Source organism: Ceratosolen solmsi, unplaced genomic scaffold (genome assembly GCF_000503995.2).
Source record: "Ceratosolen solmsi marchali unplaced genomic scaffold, CerSol_1.0 scaffold148, whole genome shotgun sequence".
NCBI classification, from domain to species: domain Eukaryota; kingdom Metazoa; phylum Arthropoda; class Insecta; order Hymenoptera; family Agaonidae; genus Ceratosolen; species Ceratosolen solmsi.
Window position 1 is genome coordinate 1,324,616 of NW_011948446.1, and position 23,241 is coordinate 1,347,856.

A 23,241-nucleotide genomic window follows, 5' to 3' on the forward strand; every position below is an offset into this window, starting at 1 on the left:
TATTCTTACCGACTATAATAAAATAGTTTTCACATTTAAATATTACAAGAAGTTTGTTTATAGATAATTTACAATTTTAATATCATTTAAAATATCAAAAATATTCTTCGAACATCAGATGTCATCAAATGATTGTATGTGCTATTATGTATGTATATATATATATATATATATATATATAAATGCATTCTATACTGTAAATATTCTATTATAACCTCAAACAAGAAGAACGGTTATAAAAAAAAATTGTCCAGAAAGATTTTAATATTGAAAATCTTATCTACTAAAATTGTAGCAAAACGCATGTATCTTTTTTAACTTTATTTACTAAATAATTATAATAATTTTTATTCAAATGAATGAAAAATATTTTTATTTAAGTAAGATTATGAAATGGCCGACAAGTAAAAATTGTTGAAGCATTATATGCCTACTTTTCAATTGAAAATTAAATTGTAAATATATTTTGATTATAAAATAGATATATATTATATTTATTTCAATTAAGGCATATTTAGACAAAAAATAATAATTATACTTATTTAACTAGAACTAGCTAAAAAATTATTGTAATGTAATCATGCAACTTCACATTTATTCCAAATTTATATTAGAGTATTCGAATCAATATTATTATCAATATATAATTATCAATCTTCCATGATCGATCAATTTATTTCGGCCTTAATTCAATATTAAATATAAATAATATTATATAGTAGTTTTATAAGTTTTTTTATATAAAATTCGAATTAAGCTTTCTAAATTTATCTAAAAATGCATATACTTTTAGTGTAATTAATTTTTTTATAAATATGAAGCTATTTATAAAACTAAGAAATTTATATAAAATGCAAACATTTATTCTAAATTTTAAGCTTTCGATAAATTTTCGTATATAATTTTTCAACTTATTTTTATTTGTATGGTACATATATCAATATAATTTTTACGAACTCCTACAATGAAGCAAAAACATGGAAAGGTTATGCACGTTTATATATATTATACAGATATACTTAGTAGAAATTGATCAACATTACTTTCAATGCTCATCATTAACTAATCGATAGTCGCTTACGTTCCTTTAAAGGATTTTTCAAACTTTTATAGTTTCATTATATTTTAATATAACAATATTATTTTTAATTTATTAAGAATCTTTGTATACGTCTTATAAAGATCAAGTGATTCGAGGCCCTGATTCTTGTAAAATCTGTATTTGCAACCTCCTCTTGTTGCTTATGTTTTACTCATATTCAACTCGCCTACTTTACAAATGCATTAGTTAGACATGGAAGCCATCTTACAATTTCGTCGTTTGTTATTGGCTCGCCAAGAGTACAATGTAAAAAAGAACTTCCAGCTCACGTGTACAAAACACGGGTGATAGAAAAACTTGTAGACTTACGATGCGTTATCCTGTTTATTTCACTACTATGTTCCTTAATTAAATAGTAATACTCAGAGAAATACCTAGTGCCTAAATACGAATAAATTTATAATATTTAAATAGTTTAAATTAGATTTTAATAAATTTATTTTTACATAAATACATATAACGTACAAGTATTCATTTATTAGTGAGCCATAAAAATTACATTATAATCTTGTATTACTAAGTGCTATACAAAAAGTATTGAAATAATTTTTTACGTATTTTATTTTATATTTTTGATATTATGGGGAAGTTATCAATATATCAATAATTGTGTAAAAAATATATTGTTTCTTATTAAAAAAAGTTCTCAGGTTTCAATATTGAACTATTGATTTTCAGGATAAATATTAGTTAATACAGTTAATATATTTAAATGTTTGAAAACATATATGTATGTGTATGCGTGCCTGCGCGCGTGTGTGAATTTAGTATGCTTATATTCTTAATCTTTATTAACGTTTTAGTTAAATATTATAATGATTAAAATGTTTTAACTATTTTCCAAGAATATATTTATTTGAACATTTACTTATGAACAGATGGAAAATGAAATGAATGAACAAAATTATAAAATTAACAAAAAGGGTTATTTTTAACTTAATATGTTATCTAAGGATAGAGTTTTGATAATATTTTAGATTAGACTTAGAAAAATAAGTAAAATATATTTTGTACTATTCTATTTTAAATTAAAGGTATACAGTGTGTCTTATAAAAATAAAATATTTAAAGTATTTTCATTAACATATTAGGGTTTTAACTAAAAGTAATAAAATATTATGTATAAAAATTCATAAAATATTATTTACAAGAATAATAAAATGTATTAAAACATTAATACTTAAATACGAAATAATCTTTTGAAATTTTGATCGTATGATACATGACTGTTTAATAATAAAATTAAGTTTTGTATAATAATCATATATTTATCCATCTTGCCTCTTTGAAAATCGTGACAGTTCGCGGCTATTGAAAATAGAGTCATGATTTGGCAACGTCGGGCACGTTCTTTTCTCCCTCCTGTGTCCCCACTCCCTATCTCGTTCGCTCTTTTCTCTTCTTTCTTTCACTTGCTCCCTCTCTCCTCTCTTTTTCATTTTCGTTTGCTCTTTCTATCATCTAGAATAAGAAGGACCTAGAATAAGGAGGTACTTACACTAACTTTTTTTAAAGTTCAGTTCTTAGTTTGTGTCATATTGTCATATTGCATATTGCAATCGGCATAATTCTCAGACTATTTATTATACGATAACGTTACAGTTGAGAAAGAACAGGATTACATTAACAAATTATAAGTGTAAGAAGAATAAGTAAAGATACGAGAGTTAAAAAACAAGAAAACAATTTTTATTTAACAATGTGGAATAGTTGAATTTCATCTTATTTTTCATGTTCTCTGTCGCGTGCGTTTGTTCTCATCATTAATGATTCAAAAAGAGAAAAATACTGGATGTTAAAAAAAAAAACAAAAACGAGAGAGGATAATGGAGTTCAAAATTACGCGAGAACGCTGACTGACCTCTGAATATCTGAGACTCAAGACTAAATGTGTAAAGGGATAAAAACGCACGAAAGAAAGAAGAAAGGAAAGCTCGTTTTAACCTCGAAAGCAATTACAACTAATGACGACTGTAACGACCAAAGGAGTACCATGAATTTACAGTAATATAGTACATACTATTTTTCCTTAGATATTAAACTACTGTTTAATCCACCCTTAATTTAACCCCTTCTTTTATTCATAATTATCTCTCAACGCTATTATCCATTTTTGTTTCTATTTCGTATTGTCAGTTTTCTCGAATTTTATTGTATTAAAAAGGATCTCTTTATTTCATAGTATTTATACAAGTTATAATTTAATTTCGTTATATTGCGAAAATGTCTTTATAGGTTAAGTAAATGTACACGATTCATGAAAAACGAAAATATCTAGGAAAAACGACTCATCCTTATTCTTTATATATTAATTAAAATCATATTCCATAGAATATTTTTAACATTCTCTTGCTCGTTCATTCCATTTAAACACCCTATTCGTATGGTGGTTGTATCGAACGCGCACCGTTTCACTTTGAATGTTGCGATATAGATCGTATGCATATCTATATATATATATATATATATATATATATATATAAACTGACAAAGCGTATACTACGCTCTCGTAGCGATAGAAATAATAGGGGGAGCAGAAAGCACTTTATTCTTCAATTAAAATACTAAAATTTTAACTTAAATCATAGCGATGAAAGTTAAAAACCTAAGGAACATTCCTGTAAAAATGCGCCTTGATGATAGTGGCGATGGTATTGGAATTTGAAAAGGCGGGTAATTTAAAAGCCTTCGTATCTCTCCCTATCAGCGTTGCCCCACCACCACTAAACGTAACACGCGCTCGGGCGAAAAAGCTCCAGCCGCCTCTCGCCCGTGTAATCCTGCGCACACGAGGGCGTTCATAAGTGCACATACACGCATAAAGTGCAAAGCGGCTGCCCGTGAAATCGGGGGCGGAGCGCGAATGAAGCTTGACTGCAGCCTTCGTTTGCGACCTAACCTAACCAATACATGCCGCAGGCGCACCTATACGCGCGTGTCTGTCAAGGGAAGGAGACCGAGAGGTGCACATGCGACGACGATGACGATGACGATGGCGATGACGATGACAATGACGACGACGATGACGATGATGATGACGATGACGATGACGATGACGATGATGATGACGACGACGACGACGACGACGACGATATCGACAATCAATTCAATATTTAAAATTGATGCTGGGTGCACTTGTTGAAATTTTTTTTTATTAAAAATGATGATTATATACAGGTCTGCACGTATTTGACACAATGGTGAATGCTGTCTTTTAAATAGTATCTTGCGTTGGATCGATAAATAAATTTTTCCCACTCTTCTCTGATTTTACAACTTTAACGGTTAAAATTAACCGAAAATGTTATTTGATATTTGTTTTGAAGGTAATGATGTTTATTACCCAAACGAATATTGAAAGCGTTTTAAAACGTTTTCGATCTACTGCAAAGGATACGTTGCATGTTGTCATCCGTCCATACATTTAGACTTCACACGCTTTTACACATAGTCATCAATTGTATCGTTTTCTAACTAAGTCATTGTCCACGAAATCAAGGTTAAACTAAGTGAAACTAAGTTCAACAAATGTAATCTAAATTATTTTTGTTGAAACTTTTTCATTCCGTAATACCCAAATAGTCTCACGTTCGTGTGACAAGCTTGTTGACTACTTCCAATGAATTCATGCATTTGTTCATTTAGTTGGCCGTCGATACCAACCACTATACCGTCTCTCTCTCTCTCTCTCTCTCTCTCTCTCTCTCTTTCTTTCTTCTCTCCCACATATACACGCACGCGTGCATACCACAAATAAGAATTCTCATTTTGCTTTTTGATGTACATACGGATAAATGTGTAGCGCGTGCACTGAAAATGCGTCGTCTGTCGTAACTTTACGTTTAATGATGCATTAGCCAAGGAAATATCTATTTGTATATGGTAACGCTGAAATGTACCGTAAATAAAATATTCATCATAATACCTTGAATAAAAAAGGTTCATTTCTGTAATTAAGCAGTATTTATTGTAATTATATATATATATAAATTTTTGTATCAATAACGTATTCCAAGGACCGTCTTAACAAAATCCTTTTGACATAATTAGAGATATTCAATATTATTTAGAACTAAAATATAAAAAGAAATTTGTGCTTCATCTCAAAATTATCTATATATACGATAAAAATATAAAGTAGTTGCATGCATTATTTTAGATAATTTTATAATTTTGTCGAATCTATAAAATTATAGTTTAAATAAAACAAGTTAATTATAAAATCTTATAACATGCAATCATTTGAAAACATCATCGATATAAATAACAAGTAAAAAAAGAAATAAAAATATTTATAATTGTCTGCATGCTCTTCCTATGATTGATTTTGAAAATATTACTGTTCCTACATAAATTATTATTAATTTAGTACAAAAATTTATGAATTTATGGTTTAAGCTTACGTAATTGAACGTTACAAATACATTAGTTCTTGAGTAGTTTAAGGATTTTATGGTAACTTAATTCAATATTGGATATTCTAATGACAATATCACTGTTATTATATATTGAAAGATACAGTATTATTTTAACAATTGTTATTGTGGGTTTAAAATATATATTTAAAATATTATGGGAAACTTTAAGCAAATGGCTTATACATCTACCGAAGAAATTATAAATTATATGGAATCTGTATATAGATAAATACTATTACTTATTGATGTAGAATTGGTATAATATGTCACATTGTTAAAGTCTGCATTGTATACTTTTTCAGCCAGTGTTATATTACAATTTATAGCAAATTTGAAACTATGACAAGTTCATTAATATTAGATAAATGTATGATTAATGACTTTGATTTTCCGTTATTGTATTTCTCTCTTATTATCATATCAATGAAACGATTATTAATATTTTAATTGCATGATGATTTACTTTATATTCTATAGTATATAAGTTTCTTCAATAAAAAAAAAAAAAAAAAACGTAATAAGTTTAATCAATTACATTATTTTAGTAAATTAATTTTTTGGAAACATATTTAAACATTCTTAAATATTCTGTATAAATGTAAAATATTACATTTATATAAAATAATGACATTTTTACCAACAAAATTTAATTGTTAACATATTATGTTTTTTTTAATGAAATTATTCATAAGAAATATTACTACTTGAAATTTTTTGAAAATGTGTGCTCAAGAAAAAAAATGTTTGTCACTTATATTTAACTTTTATGAAGAATGCTTTGCAAAGTATATCGTTTAATATTATTTTGTTATTTACACCAATTGAGAAATCATGGTTATAACTTTTCTTATATTTTATTTATTATTCATATTATTTATTCTTTACAAAATTAAAAACATAAAATTGTCGACAAAAAATTAAAAGCAGAGTGGACTCTGATGGATTTACCAAAAACGATTGCATTCAACATAGGTTTCTGCATTACCTACTAAAGAAATTATCTATAGAGCTCGTAATATTGAATTTAAGGTGAAACTACTCAATATCATCTCAAATTTTTATTGTTGTCAAATAAATTATAAAGTAAAAGATTTTAAAATAATACGACTAAATAATACAAATCTTTGAAATACAAAATTGATACAAAATTGACACATAACAGCAATTTCAACCAGCCTTACAAAATTTTTTCATTTTTAACACTTTCACGCAAACAAATAATTTATGGAAGTTTGATTTCGCAATTCATCCTCATGAGTGAGCTCATCACAAATCGACCTACTATTGCAATATATTCCTAAATTTAAAAAACTACCATTGTCATATTTGTGAAATAATTAAAGCAACTTTATAGATTTGCGTTGTTTCAAATATCTCATATTTTGCGTGCGTGTGTAGGTTAACTTGAAAATTGAGTAAACGCAAGAGAGCGTAACTTGTGCCCAGGGTCTCACATATGCAACACAAGTTTGAACGTGAGCGCACTGACATACACATGCGTAAGTGCGCCCAAACAGGGAATACATAACCTATACCTGAGTGAGGCACATAAGCGCCTCTCTCGACCCACATATATTCATCATATACATGCAAGCGCGTACATAAATGCAATGGGCTTTCCATGCATCTGTGTATACGCCCGTGAGAATTTCATATTCCTGGTAGAGTTCCATTTATAAAGCAGAATGGTTAAACGTATCCCTAGTATTCAGGCACGAGTGAGAAAAATATAGTACCAAATGACAAAATGAGAATTTACGAGTTCATTTTCGAAGCGTGCGGTCGAGATTGATGCATGGTTAAGAGACGAGACATCGTGGAAGTGGGTGGGGATGAGCAAGAAAGGGAGGAGCAAGAGAGAGAAAAAATGCAATCCATCGCGGGTGGAATCAAGACAAAGTGAAACGTGTCTGCGAGGCACGCGCGCACGCATACAGTATCGTTGGTTAGTGATGCGCGCGCACCCGCAGCTGAAAACGTGAGCTACTGCTACTACTGCTGCTGCTGCTGCTGCGCTGCTACTGTTGCTGTTGCTGTTGCTGTTGCTGTTGTTGCTGCTGTTTGTGGTGGTGGTGGTGGTGGTGGTGCGTCGCCGCGCGTCCCGTGCATGAGCTTTTGGAACTCCTGTATAAACCACAGCCAGCATTGTATACGTTGCTACGAGGCAAGTCGCAGCTCTCGTTCTCAGTGCATTTTGCCTCTTTGTCGGGTTCGCGTGGGAGGCCGTGGTGGGCCCTTAAGGTACCTGCAGGAGAGCTCTTTAACGCAGTTATGAAGACGAACCGGAAATAAGAAAGACGTGCGTGCCGCTCATTGAAAGTGCGAATTATTTATTATTCTCTTTTTTCCTTTCTTTCGTTCGTTCGTTCGTTCGTTCGTTCGTTCGTTCGTTCCTGCGTTGCTGCTCGTGTTGATTGTACATGGAAACAAGAGTATATACTAAGCGATAGCTGTTACAGTGGAACCAAGTACGACGAACGAGACGGTAAAAAGGGTACGGGCCACCTGATACGCACGTAGTGCAATTCTTGTTTTTCCGATGTGAGGGACGCCAAATTTATTCCGAGGCCCTGCTGCGAGCATGTTCCCCATCATTCAGGTAACGCACCATCGCGATTTGCCTTTTACCAGATACTTTTTTCATCGCCCTCGTTTTTCTATCTAATGTTTCTGTTCGATGATTTTTCCTCCTTCCTCGTTATCCACCCACAAGTCAATCGAATTTCATCCTTTATTTATTTTTACTTTTTACCGCTCGTTCAGTAACCGTCTATCATTTTCGATTTCGTTTCTTTGAGCGTCGCATGACTCGATGTCCGAATGATTCGTCGATTGTTGCAAGATAACTATTGATTGTTATCGATGAAATAAAACGTTACCTTCCGAATCTGCCCTCCAAATTTTCAACAAAGCACAATAAAATATTAAATAAGATGGATGGACAGCTTTAGGAAAAAATCCAAGGAAACATCATACAACAACGCATCGATGTAGTAAGCAAGACAAAGCTGTTCGTAAAAGCAGTAGCTAGGCAAGTGCGCGCGCGCTTTCGCTGGTGTGCGTGCGTCGTGCATGCGTACATTCAACAGAGAGAAAGAAAGAAAGAATGCACTGAAAGGTGAACGAGAGTAAGAAGGACAGCGTTCAGTCCTCACGGAGCACACGCAACTCTCAGAATGTGTTAAGCCAAGAGTAAATGGTGACCACGTTCTCTCTCTCTCTCTCATTATACGCGCGCGCGCACACTAGCTTCTCTTCCTTCTGACAGGCTCTTTCTCACTCTTTCTCATACGTACTTCGCAGTAGCTCTTACGACCCTTTTACGCTGTTTTTAATAGTACGTGGATTTCGAAGAGCAAAATAAATAGTATACCTACCGTTAATTAATTTATGTTTTAACAAATCGACCATAGTTTCCTAAGATCTTCGATATAACCTCAAATAGAAATAACAATTTATTTACGTTAGGCAGCACAATTCGATTCGTTAAGAAAATTCAAATTAGAATGCCTAAATTTGAACGATATCATTCTCTTCGTGGACAATCGTTTGTCAATGGAGTAGTTAAACGATGTACACTATCTATATTACGACATCGACCAGTGTATGTTCAGCTAAATGTTCGAAACTGCGTAGTAATTACATGGTGCAAAAAAAAATGTATCGCTTTTGGGAGAGTGAAATTTTGGGCTCTAGTGTATTATATAGAGCGTCTTTGTGGTGTCCTGAGATATGTGATAATGTGTGGATGCTTATGTGCATGCGCAAAAGCAGAGAGGCGAGAGGCATCGTCAGATTTTGCATTAGTATACGTTTCGTATAAACAGGCGTGCACATACACATAGCACTTTGCTTGCTACACACTTGCCTTTGTTATCGACGTGCACAGGGACATCTGCGTACGAGCGTGTGTACGTAACTACTCTCTCCGACTGCCTGTCTGGCTATCTATCTGTCTGCTTGCCTGGCTGATTGGTTGATTCTGTCTCTCTGCTTGCCTCTGCCTGCCTGTTTGCTTTACTCATTCCAATCCTATAATGCAAACAAAAATAATAGACGAGTGGGAAAAAGAAACGTCAAATTGTAGTATCATTTCTTCCTCGTGGTAGCCCTTCTGCATGGCTCTGCCAGTCGAAAGTTCCCTGATGGCGCAGTTGATCATTTAAATACAAAAACGATGATGGTACAGTGTAACTTCTACAAGTGTATCGCAATGTGTATCGTATCAAAATGACCCAGGCTAAGTGTTTAATAGGATTTTCTGCTCTATTCCAAGATTTTTTTTATTTCCTTAACACAAAATTGCCATTCACCTAAACTTTTTCTTCTAGTTTTTGAATCGTTGTTTAATATTTTTTTGTATGTATCGAATGTCCCCTTTATCTTTGTTCTCTCTCTTTCTCTCTCTTCTCTTTTTCTTTCAACGCGCTCCCCTCCAATCCTACTTTAATATTTTTGTGAGAACTGCGTATTCCAAATTTTTTGTAGAATGTAGATAACGCACGGAGATGTTCGTTTGTTTTCTTCATTGTCATTCTTTGTTAGTAACCTTCGTACAGCGTTTAGTGAAAAGTGGATTAAGCTTTGTTTGAATTTGTATTATAAGGGGATTTCATCGATTAGAGTGCGTGCATACGATTTTGCTTTTTTTATTGTTTTTCTTTTTTACAAAATACGAATTTTCTTTATATAAAATGACAGTTTTAGATACGAAAATATCATAAAATATATCAAGAAATCCAAATAATGACTGATAAACAATTAATACTTTGTTTCTCCATTGGCGTATCCTGTAATAAAAACAAGACATTAGTGTTTTATATATATTATATATTTTTCAATTTATAAAAATTGTATAACAATTATATGTGTACCAATTAATTATAGTGAATGTGTAACAATTATAGTTTACAAATACATAAATATAATAAAATTTTAAATTTAAATACGTTGAAAAGTATTGAAATTATAGAAGTTTTATGTATTTGTTTCAAATTATCTGTAATTAGTTTTCGTTTATTAAATTAATAATATAAAATTAAGTTCTTATTCTAATTTTTGTATATTTAATTGTCATTTATAAATAATACAAACATTTAAAAGAAAATTTGTTTATATTATATATTGCTACATAAAATGTTTGATATACCGAAATTTTTTCTAATAGCATTATTTATCAAACGTCAAATTTTCTCCTTACAAACTTATACATACTTATTTTATTTATAAATAATAATTTTTAATGTTTATAATTTACAAATTTGAATTGCATAAAAAATGTAAAAATTAGTCTTAACACACAAAGGATACAAATATATTAGATGAAGTAAATATCTACATCTCTTTCTCTATTATTTTATTTAATATTTATTAGACTCGCTGCTACTATTTCTAATGTTAGCTAACTTAGTAACAAAACAATATAAAAACACTAAGTGAATGAAACTGCGAATACATTTTTTAAAAAAATCGTATTTTTCTTTTCACTTTTTAAGAATATTTTTATTAAACGAGCTACAATACGTATTTAAAATTTGTAAATAAATACCATAAAAAAATTAAAATATCGACTTTTCATGAAATGTTTAAATTTTGATTTAATTAATTTTTCTTAATTCAATCTATAAAATTTAAAGTGATCAAAGCTATGATTGTTGATCGTTTGAACGACGATTATACATAATCATTCAACAACTTAATAACACACTGTTTTACAAGATCTGATCAATTTATCTTGTTTTCATTTAAACTATCAATTATGTACAAATGAACATAAAACTTTGATATTTTGTGGAAAATGTTACTCAATCATTTGTTTAATATAATTTTAAGATATAAGTAGATTTTTTTCAAATTATTATAATAGTGGAAAAAAACTTTATATTTATTTCATTCATAATTAGATGTATGTCTATTTAAAAATAATTTCTATTTTGCCGCTAGTTTCAGTCTGTATTTTTGAATAACTGAACTTGCTATTTACTTCAATCTCCAAAAATCAGCTGTTTATCAAAATAAAATGCGTAAGAATCGTTTATTTCACAAATACAAAGTAAAGTGTTTACATTAAGATTTAATATTTGATTTACATTAAGAATTCTCGTTTCCTTGCACATTCACATTCACAAGGTTCTCGTACGTCATCAGCAATTTCTAACCTTTCAAAAATAGATAATAAATTGGATATTCAAGTAAACAAACATCTGTTAAGAATTGTAAAAGATTAGATATAATCGAAAAATCCGAAAGGACACAAATCGGGAATTTCAAGAAATACAAAATTGTTTCCGGGCCTTGTCACTTTTAGTTTACTTATCGTTGATCATTGTGATTGGAGTTCTTTTCTCAGGACAAGCGTATACCTGATAACGGAAACACAAAATTATGTGTTCTTTTGTAGAATATTTTATGGCTGTCTCCATTTTTACACAATTTTCTTATTCTTTTCAATAATGCCAGCGAATGCACATATAGACAGGTCAACGTGTTCTAAGAATTATAGTATTACTAGATCACGGGCGGTATCTGCAGGGCTATTGCTCTATTACTTCAAAGTTCTTAGTAAATTGTTGCAGGGCGGTGAAGGGGCAAGAACAGAAGCTTCGAATTCGCTTGAAAATTTCGATTTATTATGAACCGTCGAAATTACAGATGATTATATGTGATATATTGAATATTTTAAATTTGAATGTGTTGGATGTAGCTGTTGGTTGCATACGGGTTAGCTGAGAATAATTTTCGGTATAGATTTACAAAATTATATTTTCTGAAGCATTTTTTATGTTAGTAAAAGATATTGCAATTAATTACTACATAAATTATTTCATTGGTTATTTTATTACAATTTTTTATATTATAAATACACAATAAATATATTTTAAATACAGTTTATTTAAATATTAAAAGATTAATTCAGCAGGCATATCCAATGTTTTCAAAGCATACTTTTTTATGTAAAAAATATAAATGTGGGTAAAATATAATATAACTATAATATCCAATTATAGGCATCACTCCAATACTAAATCTTTAACTCTAAAATGTTTATCGACTATTTTTAAAAGAAAAAGTTTTATCATATAAACTTTGTTTATTTTATAAGTTTCCAAAAATTATAATTAATATAAACTTATTCCTGGATAAGTCTGCAATTAAATCTTTAATCTTTAATTAAAGTAGAAACAGTTGACGTTTATAATTACAATTAACGTGATAATTATTTTTTTACAGATAGAATAGTGGCATGAGTCGATTAATCTATGGCAGATCAACAAGATCAGTCGTCGTCCGGGGGGTCTGTAGAGAAGGCAAGTGCTTCAGCAGACACCTCTAAATTCAAGGGGAAGAGCTCGAACAGTGGTGGGAGTAGCGGCTACAGGAAGCGTCAAAATAACAACGCAGTGCAGGTTACTCTTGAAGAAAAGCGACGTAAACAAGCTATTGGCGACCCGCAACCACCGCAGGCGCCAACTTATAAACACCAACGCCCTGTCGAGTTCTCCAAAGGAGAAAGTAGAGCAAAGAATGACCGACGAAGCAATGGAGCCGGTTTAGAATGCTTATTCGGTAATTTTGGTAATTGCACCATTGCATCAATTTAGAAAAACGATAAAGAGTATTTTAGAAAGCAATTTTATTTAAATTTGCCTTGTAATTATAACAAGTTCGATAGGTTTTTTTTTTAATTATGAATTTGACTTTAATTATCAGTGAAATATGAAGATTTATGATTATACATACTATAATGGCTTTGGATTTTTAATTGTGATTTAATGACAATTCTACACTTCTATTGAACATATATTTAAAATATTTAGTAACCGCAAGAATCCATTAGGAGGTTTAAATTTTGGTTTATATTCCTTTAATCAATATAAAAAATTATATAAAATTTTTATAAATTCTAATAAATAAATGATCTCTTTAAGATTGAAACAGGAAAAATAATGTAACTCGCGTATTTTTTATTAATTAATGATAATTGTAAAATCGTTATTGAAATTACCTATTTGCTTAATAGATACAGATTGGAGACAGCAACAAAGAACGCACCAGACTAATTATAACTCCAGTGGAAATAACACAAGAATACGCAGCTCAAAAAATAGTTTACAGGAATTCAACTCAGCGCCCATCGATTGCGTGGCTTCGCGCACTCGATCGCGCACCCCTCAAAATCCACAAATCTATACTCAAGGAATCAACAACAGCTTGGACTCAACATTGTCCAGTGGCTACGGAAGCAGTAGTAGAAAATCCTCGTTCTTTACTAATAACTTGACTCCAAGCACGCCACTTACAAGCCATCCATCAACATCCAAAGGCAGTAGAGGTCAGTCGATATTTTTCTTTAATTATTAATCAATTTAAATTAGTATTTCAATACTACGATAACTCAAATTTCAATAATTATATTCAGAAAATGGAAAAAATAGCTAAAATTAGAATCAAATTCAAATTCTTAATCTTACTGCTGTAAAGAGTATAATTGTGCTAATGATTTATTAATTTTTAAAATTTGTATAATTTTTCAAATATACACAAGAGGGTATTTTCCATATTTCATTTATTATTATGGCAGTTTCTTAAAAATTGAGATAAATTATAGTTTTTGAGTTATAATAGTATTACATTATCAATTGTAATTCAAATGAAATGGTGACGGAATCATACAACTGGACAACACCAAATTTCTTTATCACCCTACTTTATTTGTGCAAGCATGACTCCTAACTCATGATACGACAAATAAGGTGCAAAAACATTGGTGTGGAGCTTTTGTGTTTTACAAAAAAAAACCATTCACACCTATTACTAACTAAAATTAATTGGAAAGTGCAATGTTGAAGAAAGTATACATACATTTCTATCCACAGGCATAAACAATTATGTAGAATTTGGTAATATACTATATTTAATTGAATATTAAGAAATTCATCAACTATTAAAAGTTGCGCTACTTTGCAATATTATTTCCAGCACCTGACATTTGATAAAAATGTTTTGTATAATACACAGTAATACATCTTATTAAATTATTGGTAATGTAGTTTGAAACATTTTTCACAAACATAAGTTATATAAAATTGCATTAATTATAAGCAGTTGTGGTAGTGGCTTAATGTAACTAGGTATGATTGCAAGGGCTCAAATGCTTTTAGGAAATAAAAAGGATTGATACTAAAATATTAGAGTTAGGATAATTTAAATAAATAAACAGTCAAATCAGAATGTATCACATTAGGCACGAAGATGAGCGAATGTCTGGAAGGATTTGTGTCTGCTGTCAAAGCGCTTTTTCCGATATCAGCACAAACCTATCATCAAGAAGGTAAGCCTATGGCATAACGTAATTCATAATAAAATTCTGCTCATTATTTTTTCCTTTACATTTTGAGTAGAGGCTATAATATTCATAAAAAAAAAATTAAATAATTACTTTAAATAACGTTGACTTTATCCATACATTGCACAAAATAATAAAATATATCCTAATCATTTGTAAATATATATTTCCTTATTGTTATATTGCCATTAGTTTTGAAAATTATCTAGCATATCATACATATTTCCATGATATGAAGAATATTAAATGCAAAAAAAAATTCTTTTTAAATGACAATAAAATTTTTAATATAAAAATATGTACTATTTTAAAAGTGCAAATTTAAACAAATTTAGTTGTAACTTTAGTATAATTAAAATATGTGGATGATTTAATCATTTTGTTAAGAAAAAGCAAGCCTTAATTATGCTTATTTTAATTAGCCATTACAGAATAACACTTGTTAAAATAAAATTTTTATAAAATTACTTTTAGAATTTATTAAAAGAATGTATATGTTTTTAAGTTTTTTTGAACAATATATGTTCAATCATATTCTATAATGACATTTAATTTAAATTCGAAATAAATATATCAGAAATTTAATATATAAAAACTGGTAAAAAATGAATGAATTTTTAGATCATAATTTGATTCGTTTTAAGCACGTAGTATATAATAGAAGTGATTTTAATAAGAGAAAAAGAAGAGTATCAATAATTAATCATTAAATTAATATAAATATTTATATTCTCAATTGTTTATTTCTAAATTATCATATTATTTATTGAAAAAATATATGCTTTGAACTTTTTTGTAAATATAAAAATAATTTCCCGAATCATACAGAATAATTGTTTTTATTTTTATCACACTGAAAATTGATCAGAAATGAGTAATCTAACACTGCATAAATTTGACTTGCAAACATAAATAAAAATTACAGTGTCCTGTTTATCGTGTCACTATTTTTGACCAAGCGTCCCCTTTAAAATTGTTATTGCATCAATATCATCCAATTGATTGAACGAAACATTTTATATACATTTTGTAATTAAAACAGACTCGTTAATATATTTCATTTCTAAAATTATCAGTGATATTTATAGAGCATTTGACATAATATTATCTAAGAAAAGCATTATTAATATAAAATAGGGCCTTAAAACATAAAACAATATATTATTTATTGTATAAGCTATAACCAAGTTCAGGAGATATTAAATTAATTAATAAATTTAATTACTATAACAATTACTATATTAAATTATGTTTCTGATTTGAAGTAAATCTTAATAACATATTGAACATTAAGAGGGAAATACGATTTATTCAAATTGTCTAACAAGCATGTGTAATAACATTTATATAATTCGCAGTAATATTTTTCTAATTGAAAACACAAGAAGAAAATATTAGATATAGCTAATTGAAGTTTAAAAGCAATTGATAAAATACATTTTTATTTTAAATTATACAAATACTTTCGAGAATTTAAAAAATCAGAATATTATGACAGTAATTGAGCATTTAAAAATTAAACTATTTCGATAACCAAATAAATGAAAAATTGCTGCGATTAATTGCGAAAAGCGGTTTAAACTACAGCGAGTTTAAATTTCGGTAAATGATTTATAAGTTTGAAATAAACATTACATTGTAGTAAAACACATTTCTTTTAGAATGCAAAAGTCAACCAATGATAAGAATTAGATTTAACGGATAATAAAATGAATTGGAAAATTTATATGTTTATTAATAATAGTGGCATAAATGGAAAAATATTTAACACGACACTTTCAAAACAATATTTAATTAAATACCTTTCTTTGTTATAATCAGTACTTCACTTATTTATTATTATAAGTCGCTATAAATTAAATATACAAATCTCTGAAGTTTCTTGAATAAAAATCAAAAGGGTATTATATTGAAACCTCAGTGTTGTAATATTGTTTGTATTCAATGATTTTTTAAATACTATTGCATTAATTGTATACTATAAACAACAAACTATACTGGTGAAATTTTATGATAGAAATGTGGAATAATATACTATCCGTATCTGAATATTCCAATGGTGTATAATATTAAAAAATAAAACTGTACAATTTAAAAAAATGTCCATTAATTAAATGAAATTGGTAGTCAAACTTGAATGTGAATTGTAAGGCCATGAAAAATATAACTCTCATTGATGGAATGAATAATAATTGAAAATTCGCCAATTCTCCAGTTATAACATAGAGGTATCAATAAAAATATTCGTAAAATACAAAGAGGTATGCGTGCGCGCGCGTGTATATGGGTTGTGAGGCCCCAGAAAGAGTTGTAAGGGGAAGGTGTTCATTGCAGCTCAGCCTCGCTTCATTTCTAGCCCTCTGTCCGCTCTTTATTAGGTTCAAAGCTCCAGGGTGGCAGCGGCTGTGTCAACAACGTCGGCACAAGCTCGATTGGAGTCGTTAGTGGCGGTGGTATTGTTGTCGTCAACAGCAGCAACGCCAGTGCAGGCGTCGGCGTCGGCAGCGGTCAGTCGTCGACGAGTACGAAGGCCAGCATCAGAGTGGGTAACGCAGCAAGCAACTCGTCGGAGAGCGGCGGGGGTGCGTTGACGACGCCACATGACGGGGGAGCAGCGGCAGCGGCGGGTAGTAGCGGCTACGCGGCCACGACAACTGCCAATACCACCACGACGACGAGCGCCGCCGCCGCTGCCGCAGCTGCCGCAGCCGTCGCCACCGCCGCCGCCGCAGCAGCAGCCGTGAACGCCAACGCGACAGCGGGCAGCAACGGCAACGGCAGTGGCGTCGGCAGCATCAGCCTCGGGGTGCCCGGGGCTGGCGGGGGCGTCGGCCTCGGAATCGCCGCGGCTGCAACGGCGGCGGCGGCGGCTGCACCACCACCAGCGCTCGCGGCCAACTGGGCCGCGGCGGTCCACGCGACCGCGCACCCGCCGCCCCAACACAAACATCTGCTGCGCTCACGCGTCAAGCTCTGCAGCGAGCAGACCAAGGACCTAGCCACCGGCAGCGGCAAGTCCCAGAGCAAGTACCATAAGAAGGACAGCCTCAGCGGTTCCTGCTCGAGCTCCAGGTAAAAATGATGAAATAAGGATGCGCCTGTTCATGGATACCATTATATTCGGCGTCGATTAGCTTTATCGTAAGCGCTTACTTACGCTACTTGTCACGATCTTTAAAAAGACCGTGGGCTAACGAACATTTTCGCTCATAATTTACCATTGGGATGGGAGCTTACTTATCTTGGCTTTGCTCAATGCAAGAAGCGGAATGTTTGTGCTGAAATATAACCTTACTAAAATATTCCATTGTTTATTTATAAATACAGCGATCACTAATAAATTAATATAGCAACTTGTTTGATAAATTAAAATTCCATAGTTGTATAAAATTAATGAAATTTGTATCGTTTACTCAAACGATCTTTATTTGTTATTTACTAAATCTTTAGATAATGCCATCTCTTTTTTAATTAATGATAATAATAATATTTAAAAATGATAATTTATTGTAAGAAATATTATAAATGTATAATTCAATATTATTAGAATATTTTCTGTATTTATTTTCTCGTTACTTTGCTTATCAACAATCGAAATAATTGTAATTGTTACATTACAAAATTTAAATAGCAATATTTTTACTTTAAGAAAGTTAAAGTTTGATTGCCTTGTGCTTGCTTCATAGAGACTTGGCAACACCTGTGGGGACATTTGTCTCTGATTAGTCCCTTTAAATGTTGGCACTATCAATGCGACCTGATTAAGTATTTGACAAATAGCTCCCTACGCTCATATCATTGCAATTATTATAATTTTCGATTTTTCAGTGCTACGCTAAGTAGAGTTTTATCATAATAGTAAATTCAAACAAAAGCATTCGACATTTAGCGATCGTATTAAATGCTAAATAAGGATGGGTTACTTTGACTTTCATTTACTATTAAATTGTAAAAAAAATTTTTATTTTTCTTTATAGTAATATGAATAATCATGGAGTTAGACGAATACCATTTTCTTCGATTTTGTTCTGAATATTAAGTCAAGGGAACGAAACATTTTTATGTAACAAATGTCGATTTTAACTTCGTCATGTTTATGTGTATAAACACTTTTAAATTTTTTGCCGCTATCGGTTCAAGCTGTATCAGCGATTATAATAATAAAAATTTTCATGATTCGAGCTTTTGCTTCTTACTAGATTACTAAAAATCTAAGAAATAACTGTAAATTGCAGAATGACAGTAAAAAACATTTCACTTTAAAAATGTAAGAATTATAATGCATTATATGAGCAACATATATGAATGAATATATAAAGGATCCTAAACGTATTTTCCAAACTCGTTATAGATACATTTATTTATAGAATTAAAGGTTGTAGGAAAATAAAAGTATATAATATCAATTAAAATTAAATTATTACATTGTATTCAAATTATTTTTTAATTTTTATTTAAAAGTAAACATTTATAAAACTAAATAGTAATTGGTCGAACATTTGGCACGAATAGAAATTTAAAACTATAAGAATGTTACAATAAAAAAAAGTTAATTGTTAACAAATTATTTTGCTTCTTACAAATTTCGAAATTTAAACATAGAACTCTTAAACGGTATTTCCTTAATATAATACAATACAAAAAATTAATTAGTGACTTATTAGAGATTATACAGAATTAAGAGGCTCAAAATATAATGTTTCCAAGAAAGTATATTATTTTATATTTTTGTTAAAAAGAAGAAAGAAAAAAATATATATGCATGAAACTCAATAAAAATAGTGGTTGTTTCTTGTAATAATTTTTATTTACAACATATATATAATGAAAAATAGATGAAACATAATTTTTTTTATTAAAGACCAGACTTAATTCGTAGTATGTAAGTATGTTTCAAAAAAATTTGTATTGTAGTTTTTGAGTTTAATTGTATTGGATAATGTAGATGAGCCTTAAAATGTTTATAATCGTAGGAATTCAATTCAAATCTTATAAGCAATATGATCGCATATTTTTAATATAAGTTAAAAAAAATATGCTCAGTTATGAAATGAAAAGTAAATCATTTTATTGATTTTCAGACATCGCTCTTCGTCTCGAGCCAGGAAGGCACCGATAGAGAGTGGTGTGGTTGCTGGCGGGGGGGTTGTCAGCACCATTGGCGGTGGTCTCGTAATGTCGGGCAGCGATCCGCTAACGAATGGCAGCGGCGGTAGCACCAGCAACAATAACACTGGTAGCGGCGTTGCGATGCCTAATTCTATAGCCACATCGGTGGCTCCCGTCGGGGCGCAGGTTCCGCTTCCGGCAGCATCAGGTCCCGTGATTCCTGGTACCGAAGAAGATCCCTTTCCTCAGGCGACGCCGACCACTGGCCTCAGTGCCAGCGGTGGACCGTCAGGCATGTCTGGCGGTGGAGGTGGTGGTACGGCTGCTGCTGCTGATAGTGAGAGTGATGACGGCGAGGTTGGCAGATTACAAGCTCTCCTCGAAGCTAGGGGTCTACCACCCCACGTATTTGGTGCCCTCGGCTCGCGGATGCAACATCTTCTTAATAGAAGCATGGGTGCCAGCTCTGGTAAGTTTTACTTATTTTCTTATCGATGTTACTGTTAATTGAACCTGATGATGTAAAGATTCTCTTTATTTATTCGGTTATAATGATAATTTTAATGGTATTTTCAACACTATTTAGTAAACGAAGGTTGAATAAATATTAAACTATGTACAAAACAGATTATATTTATGCTAATATAAAAAAAAAATGAATATAACGAAAAGGCTCACACATCAAATATAGACGTATAAAGCAATTCATTCAAGCTGAATTGTAGGTAAAAGTTACAGAAACACATTTAATCATTTATCATTTGTATGTAACAAACTTGTGTCAAGCTTGAAAGCTCACTCGCAAACTAGCTCACACTTATAATTATATCACAAATCTATTTCTTTTTTCAATTTGCCACTATTTAGGTATTTACCTGTCAATTTCAGCCGCGAAAGCCCAGCAGCTTTTGGCTGGTCTACAAGCAGTCGATGACGAGGGCGAACAACTCCAGGCAGTAATTGGAATGGGTGAAATTCTTGTAATGGGTAACGAGGATACGCTCACTGGCTTCCCAGTAAAGCAGGTTGTTGCTGCGCTTATCAATCTTCTCAGTATCGAACACAATTTTGTGATAATGACCCACGCCTGTCGAGCCCTTACATATATGATGGAAGCTCTGCCGCGTTCATCAACTGTTGTTGTTGACGCGGTCCCTGTTTTCTTGCAGAAACTCGAATCCATAGAATGTATGGACGTAGCCGAGCAATGTCTAACGGCTTTGGCCATGTTATCACGAAGACACAGTAAAACCATACTTCACGCGGTGAGTTCTTATAATTATATATTTGTTTTGTAAGTTACCAATAGCGTAAACTTTTTATTTAATTAAAATATAAAAAAAGAGTAAACACTATTAGAAGATTTGTTAAATATTGGTATTTTCCATTACGATTTTGATTAAAAAGAGAAATTATTTTGAAAAAGTTTTAAAATACATTATAATGTTGGAATAAAAATTTTCTTAATTTAAACACTACTATTACCAATTTTATTTTGTTTAATTTCTTCAACAGGGTGGTGTATCAGCCTGCTTAAAATTCGTTGATTTCTTCAATATCACAGCACAGCGTGCAGCTTTAACAATCACAGCGAATTGTTGTCAAAATCTACACCCCGATGATTTCCATCTTGTTTCCGATAGTCTACCACTTTTAACAAATAGATTAACTAACCAAGATAAAAAAAGTGTCGAATGTGTATGCCAGGCGTTTAGCCGATTGGTGGACAGTTTTCAACACGACGAAGTGATGATGTATAAAATAGTTAATGCTGAATTACTACAAAACTTGCAACAATTGGTAAATTCCGAAGTTTGTATTCAAATTCAGTAACATTTAAAAATATTTATATTCAGAATTACAAAATTGTTATAAATGTATAAACTCATACAATTTTTGAATATTTTTATGACTTGAACAAAACTTAAATTAAAATTAAAACTATTTTCTTAATTGAATTTAAAAAGTTTTTAAATCATATAGATCATAACAACTAAATTATTATAAATTTAATTGAATTGAATTTATTTGCCTTTTTTCATAGTTGATGATCACACCACCAGTTAACAGCATTGGCAACTTCATAACTGTCCTACGAATGCTTTCTGTGATATCTAATCGCTGTTCTGACTTGGCGATACTTCTTCTCCAGCAGAATATAGCATTTACGCTAAGCTATCTTTTGACTGGCTCTTTAGATATTAAGATAGAAGATGTCGAGTTGGTACCACGGTCGCCGCAGGAACTATTTGAAATAACCTGCCTCATTGAAGAGTTGATGCCACCGCTACCAACTGATGGCATCTTCAATGTAGATAGTTTACTCGATAGATCTAATAATCAACAGGAAAGTGTACAATGGGAGTGGCGTGATGAGAGACAGTGTTGTCACCCATTTAGTACCATCGATTCAAGAATCATAGAGGTAATTTGAAACGATATTGCAAGGCAATAAATGCATAAATAAGTTGAGACCATTTATAATTATATATTTATTTTATTTAAATTCTAATAGTTTGACATTACATCCTTGAAGGTAGAAAGTTAAATATAATGCAAAATATCTATTTTTAAAGATATTAATCAAGATAACAATTTACTTGCCTCCCTTATTGTTTAAGAATTAGTTGAATGTTGGTTATAATTTAAATTATTTTTCAATCTAATAATTATCATTCTGTTTCTTTATCATAGATGGCTTTTCAAAATGGAGAAGAAGAAATTTGCTTGTCCACTCTTGGACGAACATACACAATAGATTTAACTGTGATGAAACAAATTAATGAAGATATTGGAGTTGCAAGAAGTATATTCCGTAGAGTTAACACTCAACCCACTGAAGGCGATAATGTACCGTCATCGACAACGTAAATATTTATCACTTATTAAACGAATTACACCAGTATAGAAAATAATTGATTTTAAACAAATATTTCTACAATGAATTTTTTATTTACAGCAACTCTTACGTTGTACCCCTGGTAGTTAAAGTTAACGAGTGGGTTGTAAGTTTTATTCGAACACTGTTTTCAGTGTTATATGAAGTTTACAGCAGTTCAGCTGGACCAGCTGTTAAATGTAAATGCTTACGGGCATTACTCCGAATGCTTTACTACTCCTCAAGTGATCTTCTAAAAGTAAATTTAATTTTAATTTGAGCTCTAATATTTAATTATATAAATATTTTCAAGTGTATCATGTAAGTGTAATTACTAATTACGTAATTCTTACTCTATAGGAAATGTTAAAAAATCAAGTTGTTTCAT

The 23,241-nt window shown here is 31.0% G+C and overlaps 1 protein-coding gene across 1 annotated transcript in view; it reads left to right on the forward strand.

Moving 5' to 3' along the window:
- The first annotated feature begins 2,658 nt into the window (after positions 1-2,658).
- ctrip (E3 ubiquitin-protein ligase ctrip) overlaps positions 2,659-23,241 on the forward strand; it is a 29,375-nt gene continuing 8,792 nt past the window's right edge. The window contains exons 1-12 of the mRNA XM_011504569.1: positions 2,659-3,106; positions 12,751-13,086; positions 13,541-13,852; positions 14,765-14,851; positions 17,245-17,938; positions 19,948-20,444; positions 20,843-21,240; positions 21,491-21,775; positions 22,020-22,400; positions 22,670-22,842; positions 22,935-23,112; positions 23,214-23,241. The exon at positions 23,214-23,241 is cut by the window's right edge and continues 189 nt beyond it. Coding sequence (XP_011502871.1) covers positions 12,780-13,086; positions 13,541-13,852; positions 14,765-14,851; positions 17,245-17,938; positions 19,948-20,444; positions 20,843-21,240; positions 21,491-21,775; positions 22,020-22,400; positions 22,670-22,842; positions 22,935-23,112; positions 23,214-23,241 — 3,340 coding nt within the window. The 5' untranslated portion in view covers positions 2,659-3,106; positions 12,751-12,779. The remainder of the gene's footprint in view (positions 3,107-12,750; positions 13,087-13,540; positions 13,853-14,764; positions 14,852-17,244; positions 17,939-19,947; positions 20,445-20,842; positions 21,241-21,490; positions 21,776-22,019; positions 22,401-22,669; positions 22,843-22,934; positions 23,113-23,213) is intronic.